Genomic DNA, 21,154 nt, shown 5'->3' on the forward strand with positions numbered 1-21,154 from the left:
GAAGGAGTACGGTACGAGGCATAGTCAGGAAAGGGAGAACGAGTTTGCAGAGAAGCAGTAACATTATTGGAAAACGTGGACGAGTTTCTTTGGATCGCAATACCATCAAAGAAGGAAACGTGTTTTGTGTGAAGACATTGTCGAATCATCAGCAAAGGTCAGTTTTATTTTTTTGTTGAGACATGAATGGATGGTTTTGAGTATTAAATACCACAGTGCATATTGAACTACACATTTCACTATTATAAAATCATCAAACCTCAATGAATTTGGTTACTTATAAATCATTACAGTTGATTTTGTTATATACAATAATATTGATAAAATAATTTTTTTTATATCAAAAAAATTTGAACAGGTAGAACATCCTGTATAGCAGAGATGAAGAGATTCATAGTTAATTATTTAAAAAACAAATTTGGAGACAAATAGAAATAAGATTCCTATTTTCATAATTGTTAGATAAAATAAAGATAGAAGAATAAATAAAATTTGCAATAATAAACATTTATTTCCGTTTGATAAAATAAACGACTTTTATAATTTCCAATTGAAATTCATATGTGTATTATTTTATTCTCTTTTATTTATCCCTATTAGCAAGCCACTGAGAATTATTTTAAAGCCACGAAAATAAGTATTGATAGCATAATTTAGCCCTGAGATTTCCAATTTATTTATGTTTGATTTGTTTGATTAATGAGATAATTAATTGATTAATTAGTCAAAGTAGATCAGAATAATACATATGATGGTTGCATCATAAATCTTAGAACATGAAGAGCTTTTTATGAAGACTAACTTTTCTTCGTCAAATTAAAAATAAAAGAGTTATAAATGAAAATGTTGGTATCCATAATTTGAGAAAAATCTTCAAATATTGTTTTCCATTAGAAGGATGTAATTGCACATATCAGACCATAATTTTTTATTCCAAACAATATTATTTCATATAGTCGGTTCGCTCAGACACAACTGGCTAGTGATTTTAATCAATAATTTTGCCAATTTGTCAAAAAAAAAATAATTACTAAATAGTTAATTAGTACTAAATAATTAGTAATTTTGCCAATTTTGGCAAAATTTGCAAAAAACAAAAAAATTACCTACTAAAATCACTAGTCAGTTGTGTTGAGTTTAGCGAACCGACTATAATAACAATTTTCATTTCATTACAAGTGGAACAGTACATTTATTATGAAATGGTAGCTCGTATAAACCTTTTTAAAGCTGTTAATAAATTATTGCTTTTAAAATATACTCAAATTGTATTTTTGAACATCTTATTTCTGTGGCTTGGTTCTAAAAGGGCCAATGTCAATATTTCACTTTTAGTGCAGTCACTGAAGGTGAATATGAGCTATTACCTCCGATTTCGTTGAACCTCCATCGATTTGCACGAAAATTGGTGAGTGGTTAGAGGATATCTCAAGGAACAAAGGTGACATGGTGCCAACTTGCGCTTTTACCCTGGGGGTGGATGCCACCCCTCCTCAGGGGTGAAAATTATTTTATAAAAAATAACCCCACAATTCGATAGAGCGACAAATTATAAGCAAAATTTGTTATATAAAGTTATTAAAATAAATCAAAACTTTTTGAGTTATTAAAGATCAAAGATTTTAATTTTTCGTGAGAAAAATGCATGTTTTTAACCGATTTTTCATAAATAACTCAAAAACTATAAGTTTTAACAAAAAAGTTATTATTTTCAAAATTGAGGCTAATAAAAAATCAAATAAATTCCTTACTATAAAAACCTTTCAGTGTTAACTAAAAGTGAGTTATAGGTTATTGAATGTATATTTCTTTCGTCAAGTACCCAAATTTAAGTATTCAAGCTTGAATACCGGGAAAATGATGCATTTTATAACATAAACTTATTAAACATTTGTCAAAGTTCATTGAAATATATATCAAATAAGTGCTTGAACAAGTTGATAGCATTAAAGTTTATGCACCAAAAATGTTTCAAAATGTATTTTTTAAAAAATTTTCTAAAAAATGTTATTGTTTTTTTGTAAATAACTCCGTTAAATTTTAAAGTAGCAAGTTCATCTAATAACTGGTTAAAATTTTATTCCAAGAGCTATTAAAAAACGTCAAAATAGTCATTTATACCTCTTACTTTTTTAAAAATTAAAGGTTAAATGGCCCCGATTACATGGTTCTCGCAGCAAAATTGAAATTTTAAACGTTTCTATCTCGGTTATTTTTTACTCTACGAAAATAGTAAAATGGGTAAAGTATTTGTTGCAGAAAAAACTAAAATTTAGTTATTTATTATTTTTTACGTATATTGAGTATTTTTGGAGTTATTATCAAAAGAAAATGAAAAGTACGATAATGCTAAAAATTCTGATTTTTTTAAATTATACCTTTTTTTCAAAAATATGCATTCTAAACCGGTCAAATTTGTTGAAATAATTAACTATGATAAGATAAAGAAATTCTTGTGAGGATTAGTACAAATTTTAATTTTTGCGGAAATGGCGTATGCTTAGTTTTTAACTTTTTCCTAAAAAAATCGAAAGGGTTCTCTTATTTTCATCATAACTTGCTTAATTTTGATGCCATTAACTTCTACTGAAGCTCATTTGATAGGTATTCCGAAGTACTTGACAAGTGCTTAACAAGTATATTCTATAAAATGCATCGTTATCCCGTTATGTAAGCTTGAATACTTAGATTTGAGTACTCGTCTAAAAAAATATACATTCAATTACCCATAACTCACTTTAAAATAACATTAGTTTAGTTCTTTAAGTAGGGAGTGTATTAAATTTTTTATTATCTTTAATTTTGGTAATAATAGCTTTTTTACAAAAGCTTATAGTTTTGAGTAATACGTGAAAAACAGCTTTAAAACATGCATTTTTTTAAGAAAAAATAAAATCTTTGATATTTAATAACTCAAAAAGTATTGATTTATGTTAATAATTTTATATCACAAATTTTGCTTAGAAGTTGCCCTTCTATCGATTTCTGGTATTATTTTTAATAAAAAAATTTCACCCGCGAGAAGGGGTGGCAACCACCCCCAGGGTAAAAGCGCAAGTTAACATCATGTCACCTTTGTTCCTTGAAGTATCTTCTAACTACTTACCAATTTTCATGAAAATCGATGAAGGTTCAACGAAATCGGAGGTGAAAACCTTCAGTGACTCCACTATTTTTTGTACAGCTTTATTTAAAGTTTTATATTGACAAAACAAAACGTAAAAAATTGACATTGACCATTTTAAGTTACATACTGTGGCTCAGTGTTAAAATGGCCAATGTCAATTTTTTTCGTTTTATTTTGTCAATATTAAATTTTAAACAAAGCTGTACAAAAAAGTGAAATATTGACATTGGCCCTTTTAGACCAAGCCACAGATTTATTTTATATAATAATTAAATTCACTATCAAATGTCATTGATATTTTATTAATACTTAATTTAAAATTTAGTTTGACATTCACCAAGTGTCAAACTCAAATGTAAATAACCAAACAAGCAATCAAGCATAATGATTTAACCCAGCCTGAGAGACTTGCTTACCCCTAGACAATGACATTCGGCTGATACAATTCATTAAGTCGAGGAGGATTAACTCCCGTAAGCAGGAATCGCTCCACCCCGCTTCAATGCTCCAGACCATCCACTTACCCCCCGATAGCACTCTGATGCTCTATAGGGGCTCTCAATCAGCAAAGTGCTCATCATATGGGAGTCTTGGGTACACGGACTCCCATATGAAATCCTACCCCGATCAATGCAGGCCAGCGTGAGGCGCTCTATTCCCGCTATCTCTAGTGACTTATCTTCGATCTGTTTTGCTTGCTCGGGCGCCGGGTTATGTCCAGAACTGGGCTATGTCCAGTTCGGTGACTCGGCGCTCGAGGATGTGGGCCCCTCATGCCCGTTTTTTGGGTTTTGTTAAATGTAAATAACCTATGCTGTGCTTAACAAATCGAGATTAAAAACTAGCCTACTTAGTAGCAACGATTTCAGCTGACGTTTAGTGTGTCGGCAGAAAATAAATGGATTGTGAAGTCACATTTTAGACTTTGAATTCGATTATCTCAAGACGCACAGTGGTGAATTTCGCCGAAAACATGGCCAAAATCTTTTTCTCCATAACTACCAAACGGATTTTTAAAATTTATATACTGTTTGAAAGCTAATTTAATGCAGATTAAGTAAAGGTACGATGCATTGTGTTTTTGAAATATCTGCAGTATACAGAGCGTCCCAAACTTTTGTTCTTGTCTAATTACTGAATCTGTTTTTGTGTTTGCAAAGTATTATATTATATTATATATTATGTACCTATATATATATATATATATATATATATATATATATATATATATATATATATATATATATATATATATATATATATATATATATAGTACCTACCTAGTATAGATATATACCTTCATAAAAGAATATTCTTTTAGTTTTGAAAATGTATATATACAGAATGTCCCGTTTTTATATTTCATTTGAAATTTACTTTGAACATAATATTATTATTACAGTTTTGTAGGGATTTTTAAATAATTAAAAATTACCTATTTTTAATGTATCAAATAAATTTTAATTTTTTGAAATTACAGTGTTAATATCATGCTCAAACAAATGTTTATTTACTGTGTGTCAGAAGTGGATGTTTCATCTGCAAGTTCCCGGTTAACATTAGGCTCTTCCAAGAAATGTATTACTTCAGCAGGATATTTACTAAATTCCTTGGGGATTAGTTTTCTTAAGTTAGAAATATAGGGATCTGAGGATATCAAAAGGCGATGGAAAACATCCTCCATATTTTTCTGTCTAGAAAATTTTCTAGAGAAGCTCTCTCGATACCTTTTAATATCCTTGTTGCGTGCTTCTTGGGCTTCCTCTCCAAGTTGGCCAATCGGTAAAATGGCATATGAAATAATTTCAGCACTATGAATCAATATTTTGTGAACTGTGGTTGGCATATTATACCAGGGATACAGTTCCGTAAATCTTGTAGCAGTGTCCAGACAGTAAATTTTAAATGGTTCTACTTTTATCTTGTGCCCAGAAGAAATTGTTGCTAAAATCACTTTAAAACGGGAAATAAGATCCTTGTTGACCCCAGTGATTTTTGAAGAAGTTTCGGGATCACCAAAAAATCGTCGAGCAGTATTGCCATCATTTGAGCTGCCATATCCTGGTTTTGGTTTATCAACCAATAAACCCATTTCCTGTCTAAATGCTTCTTGAATCTTTTTCTTATTTTCAGCAACCTTTTGTTTATCTTCTTTGCCACGAGCTTGCCATTTACGAATGACAAGTTTGTAAGCCAAATGGAGAATACACTCGAAGAAGCGAATCCAAGCATGTAACGAGGATAATCCAAATTGTAGATGTTCTTTATTTATTACTTGAGTTTTCATAACTAACTCAATGTTATTAAAATTTTTTGATGAAAGACCACACAAATAGCACTTTTGTGTTGATGAATTTTCAGATACTGCATTGCACACCTTCCCATCTATCATTGTAAATACTAGTTCATGGTTAACAATTATCTTACAGTTGTTGATCGTAACTGATGTGGGTTGTAGCCGCGATATTTGGTTTTCAATATATTTCCCTTCTTGAATTGTAGAGTATGTCGTTTCATGAAGAAATTGCACGCGGATTGGCCTACAGTATCTTGGAGATGATGGACGAGGGTTGTGCCATAAAACAACATTTCCTTTTATTTTAGGATTACCTGATATTAATTGTATAGGAACAATAGAAGTGAGAAAAATATTACTATCAGATACATTGGAATCTGAAAATTTTTGCTTGTATTCACTCATACCAGAACTTCCATCACAACCCCATTTTGTGATAAGGTAAAGGGTTTTCAATACCTTAGGCTTCAAATATTCAGTAACTTCCTCAATACTAAGAAATAGTCGAGACACTGTATGATCTAATAAGTTTTGCAAAGAAACTTCAGCAACGGATTCAGTGATATGTAGATTATCAGGATAGCACTTAGTTTTGGCTGATATAATTGCCTCATAATTGGGGTACATATTACTGTTGTGCTCTCTGGCGGTATTTCTAATGAGGTTATACTGAGATTTTGTTAATTTCCCCTCAACCACCATCGATAACGCCTCATCTGAAGTCAATATTTTAATGTTTTGTTTAGCATTACTGTAAGCTTCTTTATATTTCTTTGCCCGAGTTGGACTAGTAAAAGCAATATCTTTCATTACAATTGCTGTATCTACCTCACCTTTAGCTCTAAACTGCATTTGGGCTGCATATGTTAGTTCTTGGGAACTCAATTTGGAACGAACATTTTCTGTTTTCCTTCTTTTTGATCGTTCACTTGATGAAGAAAAATCTAGCTGTGGTCTCCCATGAGAAGTTTTACTGATATTCGCAGAGAATTCCAGAGTAGTTTCTAGCCAAGTTTGATTTTTTTTACAGAATCTCTGATAAGATCTCGATGATAAATCCCACTTAGTTTTATACTGCTTAATAAAATTTTCCAATTTTTTCATCGAATCTTCAGATAGTTCGTCACTTTTCATGGATATATTCACTTTTTGGCACAGGTAATCATATTTGCCTTTAAAACTTTTAAATGGACAATTTCTTAGAAATTCAACCATTTCATTTCTGGTAAAAACAATATGCGTCATTTTAAACCTGCAATAAATAATTATAATTAATCGGATCCATTTACAAAAAATTAGATGTATTAAAAGTTGACCTAGCAATTTTTGGGTTCTTAATACAAAGTTTCGTTTATGCATGTCATTTTTTAAAAAAGTCTCACACGACCAAAATTATTAAAAAATAATATACATAAGAATGCAAACAGATAGGCCTATACATAACGGAAAATGACTGAAAGATTAAGAAAAAGAAGAAGAAAGCAAAAAAAACTAAAAAAAACGGCGGCTCTTGTTTAAAAAGAACTGTACATTTACTGGATAAGATGCTTCATATTTTGTTCTTACTTTATTAACTAACCATAACATTAAAGTCTCTTAATGTAGAAAGTCTGAAGCATGTTATATTTTTTTTGAATGAAAAATTCCGCTAAGGTTGCAACTTGCTGCAGGTGATTTTGTTGGGGATTATTTATATACATATTGAACTATTTATTACGCAAAAAATCTTTTCTGACCAAGGCTGACTTTTTTACTTTTCCCTTTTTAAAACTTGGAAAACAGAAAAATATTGAAAATTCTTGCCACTATTTTGTAAATACGTTGTAAATAAAGTTTACTTTAGGAAAAAAAATCTAAAAAGTATATTAAAATACTCCACTTACCCCCAGAAATAGTATCCACTATAAAATAACAAAATAATACACGTCTATAGTTTTAAATTAAATCCGAACAATACCTCAATTGTATAACACACTTAAATTTTATTCGGTCCGTTGTCGTTCAATCCCAACTTTGCACTAATGTAAATATGTGAACTGCTTTTATTGTTCTACCGTAACGGCCGTTTATGATACTCAGAAACCTACTAAACAAGGTTCATATAAAATTTCCGGGAATATATAAACTTAAATTTTTGCATTTCGGCCAGGTTTTCGGCGAAATTCACCACTGTGAGACGGTTGGAGATATCGAAATGCCGTTTTCAGATTTGGATTCAGAAGAAGAAACTACATAAGAATCCATCGATAAATCTGATCTGAGTATTGCAGGAGCGGCGACGCAATAACACACACTTTGCGAATTTATAAACGAAAAGTTTTCGTTGAAAATAAACACAATATTAGTTATAAATTCCAACAATTAACACAAACAAAATGAGCTAATGTCACTGTAACTAAAATAAATGATAAACGTCAAAATTTTTAGTAAACAAGATATACCTAAACGTAAAAATATACTGTCACTGTTACAGTTAAAATTTCTTTAAAAATTTTCAAAGTTACTTATTGATATAAATTACAATAATTATTATTGTATTAAGAGGAAACAGTAGCGATCAACAGGTAGCGAAAACGCGTTCCAAGATTGCGGCTCTAATTTTAAATATTATTTTTTCGAGATATTTGGCACACGTATCCGTAATATAATAAAGAATGGCGGTACAAAGCCCAATTTGAAAAATATATTAATATGTGGAAATTACTCTGTAATTAAATACAATATTAAAAAAACGAGCCTGTACCGCCATTAAGAAGAACAAAAAAATTCACTTTCTTCAAATAAATTTTTTTATCCGATGCCTAGATTTTGTTAGATTTTGTGTCATTTTGGAACTACTAAAATTTTTTATTTCATTAGTAGTTCCAAAATGACACAAAATCTAGGCATCGGATAAAAAAGTTTATTTGAAGAAAGTGTATTTTTTGTTCTTCTTAATGGCGGTACAGGCTCCTTTTTTTAATATTGTATTTAATTACAGAGTAATTTCCACATATTAATATATTTTTCAAATTGGGCTCTGTACCTATATTCTTTATTATATTACGAATACGTGTGCCAAGTATCTCGAAAAAATATTCAAAATTACAGCGGCAGTCTTGGAGCGCGTTTTGGCTACCTGTTGATCGCTACCGTATCACCTTAAATAAACAAGTCTAAGTAATTTTATTTGCAGTTTATATACGATTAATATTAAGGCTATGGGTACATAATTCGCAAATATTTTACGTGTATCCCTACTTTTTCTGTCTTTACACGGCAAATTACGTGTAGTAAAATTCACACTGGTATTGATATTACTAGAATGTCATTCTACTTGAAAATGTCATTATTAATTTAAAGAGATGGGTTTTGAATGTTCTTGGATAACTGTTATTTTTATAATTGGAAATTATTAATTCAGTTAATAAATGTGATAATTTTTTCACTAACTATATATTCAGTGATTGTAATAATTTATTTGTACAACAAAGACTAATACTCAATCGAGAAAAGAAGAAAAGTGTTAAAGTGATTTTTTAATAATATATTGTTATGGAACGCTTACAATTTTGAACATCTTTTACAACAAAATACTTGGATCACCGAATATATTATCCTGATGTATTCTCTGTTTGGATCTTCCACAAATAATACACAATAAATAACTTTTTATTAAGTTCACGTCTTAAATCAATTATTTATCAAATACACTATATTTCAATAATATTTAATCAATAACTCAACATATTCCCGATGCAATGTCAAATATTTAAAATTGTCACTGATTGTCAGTGTCTGACTGACAATATATGCTGACAATATTATATTCGGCTGAGTGCGTTGTAAGACAAAGATAGATTTGGAAAATATTACCACGGCATTGTGTTTATTTTTTTCGAATCCTGAAAAAACCAATAAATATTTTTGAAAAATTTAAACGCAGAATGAAAGACTAAATTATTACCGAGGGCCGAAAGTCCCTTAGAATAAATAAAAAGTTTGTTTTGAATAATATATTTGAAATTAAAAATCACACTAAATTTTCTCTTAGTTTTTTACCCCTGTAACTTATTAAAATAAACATTATAGAAGCTCTCAGGGACTTTCGGCCCTCGCTAATAACGTGATCTTCCATTCTGCGTTTAAATTTTTCAAAAATACTTATTACTTTTCTCAGGATTCGAAAAAAATGAATCCCCATTTAAATAGCATTGCAGCCGAAAATACGTACCGATCCTCTTAAAAGTGGCATGGGCCACTTGAATCTAGCTTCAGCCCGTGAGTAATGATCCGTGAGTAACTTCAGCCCCTGAGTAATGAACTATTACTCACGGGTAAAGTAATGGGTGCTATTATCTATTAAAAAATAGCGAATAATGAGCATGTTATTAAACGGTCGTAGAAAAAATATTTTCATGGCCCATTTCATTCTTCAAAACCCGTTAATTATAATTTTTGTGATTCAGTTACGTTTATTTCATTACATTTACCATTTATATGCTACAATACTTACTTTATATCTTATTACATAACCAGATATAATACCATTTGCTTTATCCGGTTTTTCCCATGACAAGGAAACTGTTGTGGATGTAGCACTGGATTTATAGTTTGTAATTTCTGATGGTTCTAAAAATTTTAAAATAAAATGCCATCAGAAAAATGTATAATTCCTTACTGTTTATAAGCGCTAAAATATTAAATTAATAAAATAAAAAGTGGAGTCAACCGTGATTTGATATGTATGTTACAGTTCAAGTTGATTATCCAGTTGGAGTTGACTATTTCTAGTTCGAGTCAACTCAAACGGCTGGTTTCAGTAAGAGATTGGGCCAGAAAATGAAGCATTTTGGCTCGCAATTTTTTCGTCTAACATGGATTTACTTGAACTTTTCACAAAAGATAGGGAATAACCCAAGGATCATTTTCTAAATCATGTCGCTCTACGCTAAAACCTTAGGGGTGGTTGCCACCCCATCTCGGGGGCGGGAATTTTTTATTACATTTTAACCATGGAAATCGATGGAATGTGTAATTTTAACAAAAACATGTTTCTTACGTTTTCTTCGTAAAACTAATATTTTTCGAGTTATAGCGGTTGAAAGTAAGTTTTTTGACGAAAAAATCGACTTTTTAGAGGGTTTTTTGAGAGTAACTCAAAACATATAGATTTAATAAAAAAACTGTAGCTTTAAAATTGTATCTTTTAGAAACACAAACAAAATCCTTTTTTTTTAATTTTTCTACAACCAATAGAAACTGAGATATGGCATGTTAAAGCTTAGCTTTTTTCGTCAAATGCGTAATTTGAAATATTCAAAACCAAATAACAGAAAAACTTTGCATTTTTCGAGGAAAAGAATATTGTTTCATGTATATAATTAGACCATTCAAAAAAAAAGTTTCTAGCATAAAAATTGAGCGACTTACGATCAAAATAAGTCGGTACCTAGTTGTTCTACGAAAATTCAGTGGAAACAACTCCCTAACTACCCACCTAATTAAAATTGATCTTCGGACTTCTGTAATTTGTAAAACTAATATTGCTTTTGAGCATGGGATCACACATGTTCATTAACTCGGCCCATGTAGAGTTAGTGCCGGCGCAAATTGATCCTAAGCCAGACACAACCTGGCACCGGCGAGTTGCGTAGAGAGTTCTGCGCATCCTATATCAGTGAATACAGTGCCAGGTCTACACATGCGAACGTTTGTCATCGAAACACAGTTTTCTGGTGTCGTCGGCAAATCTCAGATTTTTTAATCTAACACCATTTATTTTAATACCTATGGATTGCTCAGAGAGTGTTCTATTCGTTAAGTCTTCGAAATAGAGATTAAACAGGGATGGTGACAGTATACACCCTTGTCTCACACCTCGCTTTATTTCAATTTCTTCAGTGGTATTATTCTCTACTCTCACTACTGCTTTCTGATTATAGTACATATTTGCTATTAGTCGGATATCTCGTTTATCTAAATTCTTTTCTGCCAGGAGTCTGATTAGATGATCATGCCGCACTTTATCAAAGGCCTTGTTATAATCTATGAAACACATCAGATACAGATACATCAGTATTTTGTAATCAGTATTTGTACTCAGTATCTACCACTGAGACCCGGTATCAAAAGTAACCGTTACACGTCCGCACTGATTATGTCCGTCCCTCTATTCGTTGCAGAGACAGCCAACGGTTGGGTTTTGTTGTGAACAATATGCGGTGCGCTAGAAAAATAACTACACAGGTCGCCGTCCGCGAATTTACAAAACCTATACCATCTCAGTCATGGTAGCGACTGAATTCGAATAGGGTTTGTATGCATAATATTAGTTACATATCCTATACCATTTCAGTCATGGCAGCGACTGAGTTCGAATAGGGTTTGTATGCAGAATATTAGTTACATATCCTATACTATTTCGGTCCAGAAATTAACTGTATTGGTGTAGGATTTGCAAACGAAATTTTTGATTATTATTGAGCAAATGTCTATACTGTTTCAGTCATGTACGTAAAACTAATCAAATATTTACTAAGTGTATTTATTATTATATCATGAAATTTAGATATGTTTTGAAAATTAAAATGAATAGTATATATTTGGATAATATTAAAAATTAAAAACAAATGAATAAGTACTAATGTATGAATGTATACAGTATATCCCTGTAAGTTGGAACCATATGGAAAAATTTTTTATTAACGATTTTACGCAAAAAAGATATTCTTCATAAAAAGTTCTGCATGGTCTAAAACCGAAGATGCAATCATCTGATATTAAGTTCTATTAATAGTATATGAGAGATGTCAAAAAATATGAATTTCTGTCAAGAGTAAAGGATCTTTATACAGAGAGGGCTAACGGAATAAATTCATTTTATCTAAAATGGACGACTTGGGAAAAAATCCCGAAACAGGTCGATTTTATTTTTAAATTACAATTTTTTGGCATATATTTCATACTAGTGACGTCATCCATCTAAGCGTGATAACGTAATAGTTGATTTTGTTAAATGGGAATAGGGATCGTGTGGCAACTAATTTGAAAGTGTGTACAATTCTCTGTTCAGTAATATAAACAATAATATCATTATGTATACAAGGTGACCAAAAAAATAATTTTTTAATTAAATTAATTGACGCAAAAAGAAGAATGTATGTAATTTATTTAACTCAAAATACATTTTACTGCTATCAATAAATAGAAAAAAAAATATTTATTTCACAAATAAACATTCCGTCTTGCTTAAATTAAATCACAAACAGCCTCCCACGGTCCCACGTAACTCTTGGGAGTTTGAACATTTAATTTAAGCCAAAAACCAGTGTTTATTTGCCAAATAAACAGTTTTTCTATTTTCTGACAGCGATAGGAAGTATTTTGATTGAAATAAATTGCATACATTCTTCTTTTTTCGTCAATTAATATAATTCAAAAATTGTTTTTTTGGCCACCCTGTATAAATAGTGATATTTGTGTTTATATTACTGAATAGATAATTGAACACCCTTTCAAATGAGGTGCCACACGACCCATATTCCTATTTAAAAAAAATCATCGATTACGTTATCACGCTCAGATGGACGACGTCACTAGTACCTATGAAATATATGCCAAAAAATTATAATTTAAAAATAAAAATCGACCTGTTTTCCATATGGTTCCAACTTACAGGGACATACTGTATACATATATTCGTACATTAGTAATTACTAATTTGTTTTTAATTTTTAATATTATCGAAATATATATTATTAGTTTTAATTTTCAAAACATATCTAAATTTTATGATATAATAATAAATGCACTAAGTAAATATTTGATTAGTTTTACTTACATGACTGAAACAGTATAGACATTTGCTCAATAATAATAAAAAATTTCGGTTTCAAATCCTACACCATTACAGTTAATTTCTGGACCGAAATGGCATAGGATGTGTAACTAATATTCTGCATACAAAATCTACTCGAGTTCAGTCGCTGCCATGACTGAAATGGTATAGGATATGTAACTAATATTCTGCATACAAACCCTATTCGAATTCAGTCGCTGCCATGACTGAAATGGTATAGGTTTTGTAAATTCGCCACCCGTCCCGCCGGTGCCAGGTTGTGTTCGCTTAGGTTCAATTTGCGCCGGCACTTAGAGCCATCTTCTCTAACACTCACATGGGTAATTCCTACGGGTACGCGGGGGTGGGCACCTCTCACTTCAGTAGGCAGGAGTGAACAGGTGGCGAAGTTCAGGTAGTGACCCAGTTCTGTGGGGTATAACGCGGACTCCTGCCCAGGGATACGGGTGAAGACCACAACGGCAGAGACGGCGTAGAAGAGGATCTTCGGTTCGGCGTCAATGGCGGAAGTGGCAGGCCTGTTTTTTGGCATACTACTGCAGAGTCTGATCTAAAATGGGCAGTTGTGGATTCTGGTTGGCGAAGAAACATCGACGGCGAAAGAAAAGGAGCAGATTGGGCTCTTTAGTCCTGTAAGACAACAAATCTAAAGGAAGAAAATCTTAATTACAAATTACCCGGTCCTCCAGGTAGGGGGTTAAGACGTCAGGCTGGTTCCCTGTCACTTGTAAAAATTAGAAAAATACCAAAAAGCCTTAAGATTGCCTCGGAATCTCGGACGGATTAAATAATAAACGACTTCGGCGACGGAAAAGGATTATGAACATTGGCACCTGGAATGTGCAGAGTATCAGCGGAAAGATGGAAGAAATAACTGAAGAAATTAAAAAACTAGATATGGATATAGTTGTCTTAACCGAAACAAAGAAGAAAGGAATAGGTATAGAAAAAGTAAACAATTATGTACATATATTCAGCGGAGTTTCAAAACACGAGAGAGCGAAAAGAGGATTATCCGTTCTAATACACAAAAAACATAAACATAAAATCACTGACTTTGAAGCAATAAACGAAAATATAATAAGAGTAAACATAAAGATAAAAGAAACACCTATTACGATACTTGGGATTTATGCAATCAGTGATGATGAACCTTACAATAACAAAGATGAGTTCTTTGCTAAAGTTAACGACGAAATTATGAAAATTGGAAATAGAAGAGAATTGGTAGTTATGGGAGACCTGAACAGTAGAGTGGGTCGTAAAGTGGACAATAAGGTGGTAGGTCCCTACGGAGAAATAAACCAGAATGATAATGGTGAGAGGCTAATTGAAATATGTGAAAACCATCAATTAAAAATAACCAATGGATTTTTTAAACATAGAGATGTACACAAGTACACCTGGACCCAAACTACAAGAAATTTAAAATCAATTATAGACTACATCATCATAAAACAAAATACTACTTTGCAAGTACAGGACACAAGAGCATACAGAGGAATAACATGCGGTTCAGATCATTATGTCGTAAAATCAAAAGTAACCTGTCCATTTAGATATAAAATAACACATAATCAAACATTGTCAACCCCCCCAAATTGTAATCAAACATCAAATTGTCAACCCCAACAAGAAGAAACTTTCAAAAAAAGAAGTTATAATTTGGATAGTTTGACCCAAGAGAATACAAGGATACTATATCAACAAAGACTGGATGGCAAACTAATGAATATAACTGAAATATCAACAGTAGAGGAGGTATATAAAAACGTAGTCGTTAGCGTTAAAAAAGCTGCAGAAGAAGCACTCGGCTCTAACACTCAAAGACAAAGTGAAAAACTATGGTGGAACAAAGAAATAGAAGCACTCGTAGAAGAGAAAAAGCAAGCGTATATCAGATGGCTGAGCAGTACACAACAAAAAGATAGAGATGAATACCTGGCACTCAAAAGAATAACAAGAAGGACAACAGTAAAAGCAAAAAGAGAAATGTGGGATAAGAAGTGCCAGGAAATTAATACCTACCTGGGAGGCAGAAAATGTACAGAAACATGGAAGTTCCTCAGTAAAATAAGAACTAACAAAAGGAAGAGCACAAACATTCAATTAATATCCACACAAAAATGAGAAAAGTACCATGAGGAACTACTGACAGAAAATAGGGACGAATACTTAACTCAATCACCAACAGAGGTTAACATTGAAGGAGAAGATATAACAATACAAGTGACATAAATTAGAAAAGCTATAAAAGAACTGAAAAATACAGGGGATACAGGGGATATCCCAGCCGAACTAATAAAATGTGGATAACAAAAATGGTTTAAAACCGTCACTTGGTGCATAAATCAATTTATAAATGGTTCTCCCGTACCCGACGAGTGGAAAATTGCTTATATTTCGTCGATCCATAAGAAAGGAGATAAGCTTAAATGTGAAAACTATAGAGGGATATCAGTCACTAGTACATTCAGCCGTTTGTATGGACGAATAATTAGAGACCGCATTGAGAAGGAGTACAAAGACCAAGAGGAAGAAGAACAATCCGGTTTTCGAACAGGAAGAAGCTGTACTGATAATATCTTCTGCCTCAAACAAATAATAGAAAAAAAATTAAGCACAAATCAAGAAACCCACCTCATGTTTATTGACTTGCAGAAGGCGTACGATACAGTTCCTCTAAACAAACTCTGGGACGTGTTACGACAGACGAATATTAGTGTCACCTTAATAAAACCTTAAGAAATTTGTATGAAGGGTCAACATCACAAATAAAAACTGGAAACAGATTATCGCAAAGCTTCCTAATTAATAAAGGTCTACGTCAGGGGTGTTGTATATCACCGACCTTATTTAAAATATATGTTGCAAAAGCATTGAAAGAGTGAAAACGAAAATGCAGAGGCATGGAGGTAGACCTTGGAGAGATTTGCTTATACACATTGCAGTTTGCTGATGACCAGGTTGTTACAGCAAACGATAAAGATGATCTAGAGTACATGGCAAGGAAATTACAAAAAGAATATAGAAAGTGGGGACTAGAAATTAATACAGAAAAAACAAAATACCTGCCAATAGGTACCGAACTATCAAACATCACATTAGAAAATAATGAAATCATCATGCCATGCGACCATTACACATACCTAGGAATCGTTTTTCACACAACGGGGAAAGATGATGAAGAAATAAAGAGAAGAATAACACAATCCAGAAAAACAATAGGTTGTCTAAACAGCGTACTGTGGAGTCATGAAATAGGAAAAAGAAGAAAACACAATATCTACGAATCTCTTATTAAAAGCAGTCTATTGTACAGAGCAGAAACTTGACGGATAACCGAAAACAACAGAAGAAAACTGGAGGCAGTAGAAATGGACGCTTTTAGAAGATCAGTAGGAGTGTCACGCAGAGAGAGAATACGTAATGATGAGATAAGACAGCGAATGGGGGTTGACGGGTCTCTAACAACAGACATAGAAAGAAAACAGCTGATATGGTACAGACACGTCCAGAGGATGGATAACTCAAGACTCCCTAAAATAATTATGCAATGGGTACCACCAAGCCGCAGAAAGAGAGGAAGACCCAAGAAATCTTGGAGAGAGGGAGTAACGAAGGCGATGAGCGCAAGAGATCTTAGAGAGGGCCAATGGGATGATAGAGTGTCATGGCAATTAGGCATCGGACAACGTCACAAGACGATTTAAAACCGATTGATATATATATATATATATATATATATATATATATATATATATATATATATATATATATATATATATATATACATCCCCGAAATGGTGGATGTGTGAATTGTTCGTAAGGGGATTTTTCCACATTCTCTATTTCATCTATTTGATTTCGTACGAGTGGTCGTTAAACCAATAACCTTGGATCTTTGGTTCACTGAGTGTGTTTCAAAGATCTACATCTTATATATATATATATATATATATATATATATATACCGGCAAAATTAGCCGAACACGTTAAAAATGGGACATGTTTGATGTCGTGAATTTCCTAAACCAGTGGTCCGATTTGAGTGATTCTTTTAGTATGTTATAGCCTTATTATTTAGGAATATCCTTGTGATATTATTGTTGCTAGACAGTTAAATATCATTTTATACCGGGTGTGCCAATCATACTGTGTTTTTTTCTTAAAGTTTGGAACACCCTGTGGAATATTCTAGCATATGTAAAATATTAAAATTAAAACTCAGTTGTAGTCTTAGACTTTCTTAACGTTTTCCTTTTTGACTCATTTACTTATGTGGAATAATAAAAAAGTTATGTGCGTTAGCAACTATCCATGTATTTCATCACGAAATCGTCATAGTAGGGGAGGAAAGTATGCTAAATTTGCAGTTACTCAAGCGTCATGGGGACCTATTGGATTGTGCAGAGTATATGCTAAAACTAGAACAAGGTTAAGTTAAGTTTTCCATAAAGTGGGGGACTTTTCATTTTTTAATTTAATTTTCCATTTGTAACAATCGTTTTTTTCCGATTATAGCGCTATCTATCCATAATTCGAAAAAATGTTGCTTATTTTTACGTAAAGAATCCAAATCTGCAACAAAAATTGGAGGCTCCTATTTAAGATTTTATCCACTCCACCTCTGTGGGGGCTCGTGTTTGGTGCCATTCGATATTTTTCAAAAATATTGAATACGTGTATTTTGCAGTTTTTCGATCTGATGTTCATTTTGCGAAATATCGCAGGGTTCGTATCTAAAATTTTTAATTTACCCCTCATCCCTTTCCGTTTTTGATATCATTCGATAGATTTTTGAAAAATATTCAACACGTATCTTTTAGTTTTTCGATCTGACGTTCATTTCGTGAAATATTCGCTTTTTTGTGAAACTTTGTGACTCGCCCATTTTCTTAGGCCCCGCTCAACTCGTCAGATTTTTTAAATATACACTATTTTGGATGTCCTTAACTTACATTATCTTAATCTGACGATTTCGAATTTTTCTAAGGATAGATTTTTTTCGGACCCTCCTTAACAAACTCCCCTGTATTAAGAACCAATATTATGGTATAGGTACATTTACAGTGTACAAGGTTTCTCACTATTTGCTTATGTTGGATAATAAAAAAGTTATGTGCGTTAACAACTAGCCATGTTTTCCATCAATAACTCTGACGCGCTCGAGTAACTGCAAAAATCCCCGCTTGGACTCCCCTACCATCATTTTCTGCTCAGTTTAATAAAGAATCCTAAACTGGGCTATGAGAAATTAACAATTTTAATACCCACACCGGCTTTTTAAGGAAGAACCATAAAATTTAAGTATTTTCTCTCTAGTCTATGTATTGATAATATTGTTTAGGTAACATCATAATACACATTGGTGAAGTATTTTGAATTTGTATTACAATGGTAGTACAATATGAAATCTGTTTAAGAAGAAATAAAACACAAAGATGTGAGAATCAAACAAAATACGGATTTTAACACATTAACTATATTCTCAAAGCAAAAGAAAAGAAATAAAAAGAAATGAGAACATAAACAGAGAACACAAAGAAATAATAAAAATTTATAAACTAAGGGAAGAAACAACGAAAATAAGATACACAGAAGGGCTAGAGAAAGAAATAGACAATGAACATATAATAACAGAAACAATAGAAGAAGAATGGGGAAAATTTAAAAATGCGATGATAAAAACAGCTAAATCAATATGTGGAACCACAAGAAATAACAACAGAGGGAAACGAACGTCTTGGTGGAACGATGAAGTGAAAAGAGAAATAAAAGAAAAGAAGAAATTATGGAAAGAATACATACAAGACAAAACACAACAAAAATATGAAAATTATAAGAGAAAAAGAACAAAAGTTAAAGAGATAGTTAGGAAAGAGAAAAAGAAAAGTTGGGAAAAATTTGGAGAAAAAATGGAAGAAAACAGCACAGAAAACGTAAAATTATTTTATAGAACACTGAAAAACCTAAGAAGCAACAAAGAAACGAAACTGAAACAAATAATGAACAAGGAAGGAATAATAATAAATGACGATAAAACAATAATGGAAAGATGGAGGGAACATTTCCAGCTGTTACTGAATGGAAATCAAGTGAACACAATGGAGAAGGAAAGCCACATAAAGAGAGTATCCATAAGAAACACGGAAAATCCAGAAACTATAGAAAAAGAAGAACTAGAAGAAGCAATAAGAAAGATAAAGATTGGAAAAGCACCAGGAAGCGATGAAGTAGCACCAGAAATGATGAAATATATAGGAATAAAAGCAAAAGAAAAATTGTTATACATATATAACCTAATATGGAAGAGAAAAGTAATACCCAGAGAATGGACAAATGCAGTAATTATACCTATATACAAAAAAGGAAACACAAGAGACTGTAAGAACTATAGAGGTATATCACTACTATGTGTAGCAGCAAAAGTATACGAAACCATAATAGAAAGGAAAATCAGAAAAGAAATAGAACATAAATTAGAGGACGTACAAAGTGGATTCAGGAAAGGACACAACACACAAGACCATATATTTACCATGCAACAAGTAATAGAAAAAGCATTAAAGAAAAATAGAGAAATATACCTGAGCTTTATAGACATGGAAAAAGCCTTCGACTCAGTCAAAAGAAAAGATATATGGGAAAGCCTAAAGAAGAAGGAAGTAAGCGAAGAACTGATAGAAGCAACAAAGAGTATATACATGAAAACAACAAATACAGTAAGAATGTTAAATATACAGTCAGAACCATTTGAAACAACTCAAGGAGTTAGACAAGGGGGAAGTCTCAGCCCAGTGCTATTCATAAATGTAATAGATGAGATAGTGAAAGAATGTAAGAAAACTTTCAAGAAATACTGCATCGGTTGGAACAGAATGCAAATGATAAACGCTGAGATATGTATATTTGCAGACGACATAGTACTAATTGCGGAAACAGTAGAAAAACTGAAATACAACTTAGAGAAATGGAACCTAGAAGCAAGCAAATACAACTTAAACGTAAACAAAGAGAAGACTCAGATAATGAAAATATCAAGGAAACAAGGGACGGAAGATCAAATAGAAATAATGATAGACCAACATCAATTAATACAGACAAATTCATACAAATACTTAGGAACAGTAATCAACAACAAAGGAGACATAGAGGACGATCTTAACAACAGAATGGAAAACACAGGAAAACTATTCGAAGCACTAAATAGAGGATTCCTTAATAACAAAGAAATATCAACAAAGACCAAGATGACAATATACAAAACAATATATAGACCTACGGTGACATATGGAGCAGAAAATTGGATATTAAACAAAAGACACCAGAGCAGAATACAGGCAGCAGAGATGAAATACCTCAGAAGAACGATAGGAGTAAAAAGAACAGATAGAATCAGAAATGAAGAAATAAGAGAAAGACTCAAAATCAAGCCGATACTCGACTCAATCAAGAAGAAAAAATTGGCATGGTTCGGACATCTAACCCGGATGGACAATGATAGACAAGTGAAAAGAGTGTGGGAAGCCAAACCAATAGGTAAGAATAGAAGAGGAAGGCCCATCAAAGAATGGAACAGTGACATTTCGCAGATACTGCAGAGTAAGGGTAAGACTTGGCAGGAAGCAACACAGATGGCATCCAATAGGAAGGAATGGAGAAAGTTCGTTAAGAGCTAGGACAATTCAGAAGATTGTAAAATATTGTAATTTATTGAATTGTTATTTAATGAATTGTATTATAAATGGCCCTACACCGAAAGGTACTAATGGGTCTACTGATTAAGTAAAGTAAAGTAAACTATATTCTACAATTTGAACTTAAATGATATTTTTATGCATTTTTTTTGCTTTAATAGCGTGTGTTTCCCCCACGAGCCCTTACAACT

At 32.2% G+C, this 21,154-nt stretch overlaps 1 protein-coding gene across 2 annotated transcripts in view; it reads right to left on the bottom strand.

The window, feature by feature from the left end:
* Nucleotides 1-21,154, bottom strand: part of LOC114335080 (tyrosine-protein phosphatase 69D-like) — a 729,328-nt gene that overhangs the window by 290,102 nt on the left and 418,072 nt on the right. For both annotated transcript variants that reach the window (XM_050654333.1, XM_050654334.1), the window contains one exon: nt 9,919-10,034. In XM_050654333.1, the coding sequence (XP_050510290.1) occupies nt 9,919-10,034 (116 nt within the window). The remainder of the gene's footprint in view (nt 1-9,918; nt 10,035-21,154) is intronic.

The sequence above is a fragment of the Diabrotica virgifera genome, chromosome 6 (genome assembly GCF_917563875.1).
Source record: "Diabrotica virgifera virgifera chromosome 6, PGI_DIABVI_V3a".
Taxonomy (NCBI): Eukaryota; Metazoa; Arthropoda; class Insecta; order Coleoptera; family Chrysomelidae; genus Diabrotica; species Diabrotica virgifera.